Raw genomic sequence first — 1,409 nt, 5'->3', positions numbered from 1 at the left:
GCTCCTCAGAAATGAGGCTCCGAATACGAAGACGGCGCCATCGCGGGGGACACGTCCCTGCAGCATCACCACTTACACGCATGTCAGTTTGACGTGTTAATACCAAATGTTTGGGGTAGCAGTGACACCGGTCGGTTAAAATGAGCTTAGATGGGAGTTGGTCACGTGGGTATAACCCCCCAGGAAGGTGTGTGAGCCCTGAAGCCCTCCTTCCTGTGGGGTGGCAGGTGGGGTGGCAGGTGGGGAACCGATTTCGCTGCCTGTCCCCTGGCTCTTTCCTAGTTCCCCGGCCCCATGGTCGCCGTGTCCCCTGGCTCTTTCCTGTGTCCCGGTCCCCGTGGCCGCCGTGTCCATTGGTTCTCGCCGTTCGGAGTTTTTGACGTGAACCCCTGGAGGAGTTGCTGCTCACAGCACGTACGTGCATCCTGTGCGTAGCCGTGATTTTTGTGTGTCAGAGCGTGGACTCCGTGAGTTTGGAATACCAGGTGGTGGGGTCGTTCTGATGCCTGGAACCGTCGGAAACGGACGTGTTGCCTGTGTTCCCATCCCCGGCCCCACGGCCTGGGCTGAGTCCTGGCGCGTTTGTGAAGTGGAGGCACCGGATGTCATCAAGGGCAGTTTCCCCCTGATTCTGAGTGAGTTGATTCTTTATGAAACAGCGCGATGCGGGGTGTGGAGCCGGGGGCTGGGCCCGTGGGCATGGGCGTCATGTGACCCGCCTCGCACTCTGATGGGGATTCAGGCTGCGGACGGGGTGCTAATCCACTGAGCAAAGAAGGAAAGGTGGGCCAGGTGCCCCTCTTCTTCCCGCGGCTGCTCCTCTGGACTCCAGGCCTCGCCGCCATTTCTCGGCACCTCCTGCGGCTCTCCCCGGCCAGAGCCCACTGCCCGCGGGGTGATGAAGACCTGGACGTGGCCTCTGGGCCCCCCTCGCTGTCAGGGACGGGGCGCCGTGAGTCCCGGGAGTGGCAGTGTCTGTCTGCTTAGGACTCACCTGGGTTTCTGGGCCGGGGAGCCCCAGACAGGAGCAGCCCGCTGGGTCCCAGAACCCAGCATCGAGTGGGCAGGGACCCCGGGGACAAACAGGACATTGCCCCCCCCCCCAAGGCTCTCCGGGAATTGAGGGAGAGTTGGCTCAGCCAGGATCTGGCATTTCCCCAGGCTCCCGAATCCTGGTGCCACTGGCCAGGTGTTTAAGGCCATGCAGGACCCGTGCCTGCCACGCGGACTCGCCCCGGCTGGGCTGTTTCTCCGCGTGATGCTTGGACCGGGGGTGTCTCGGGTCAGGGACGGGCTGCGCCCCCTGCTCCCCACTGTCCGTTCTGGGCCGGGGCTCCCCGAGGGCTGCGGGTGCCTCTCAGGGATTCTCGTCCCTGACGCTGACTGATGGCCCGGGCGGCGTGTCCCAC

The 1,409-nt window shown here is 63.9% G+C and overlaps 1 protein-coding gene across 1 annotated transcript in view; it reads left to right on the top strand.

The window, feature by feature from the left end:
• Nucleotides 1–294: 294 nt before the first annotated feature.
• SMOC2 (SPARC related modular calcium binding 2) overlaps nt 295–1,409 on the top strand; it is a 72,268-nt gene continuing 71,153 nt past the window's right edge. Inside the window, exon 1 of the mRNA XM_014542357.1 lies at nt 295–414. Coding sequence (XP_014397843.1) covers nt 295–414 — 120 coding nt within the window. The remainder of the gene's footprint in view (nt 415–1,409) is intronic.

The sequence above is a fragment of the Myotis brandtii genome, unplaced genomic scaffold (genome assembly GCF_000412655.1).
Source record: "Myotis brandtii unplaced genomic scaffold, ASM41265v1 scaffold1077, whole genome shotgun sequence".
NCBI lineage: Eukaryota > Metazoa > Chordata > Mammalia > Chiroptera > Vespertilionidae > Myotis > Myotis brandtii.
Note: the sequence above shows the minus strand (reverse complement) of the source record. Positions and strands in the feature narration are given on the sequence as shown.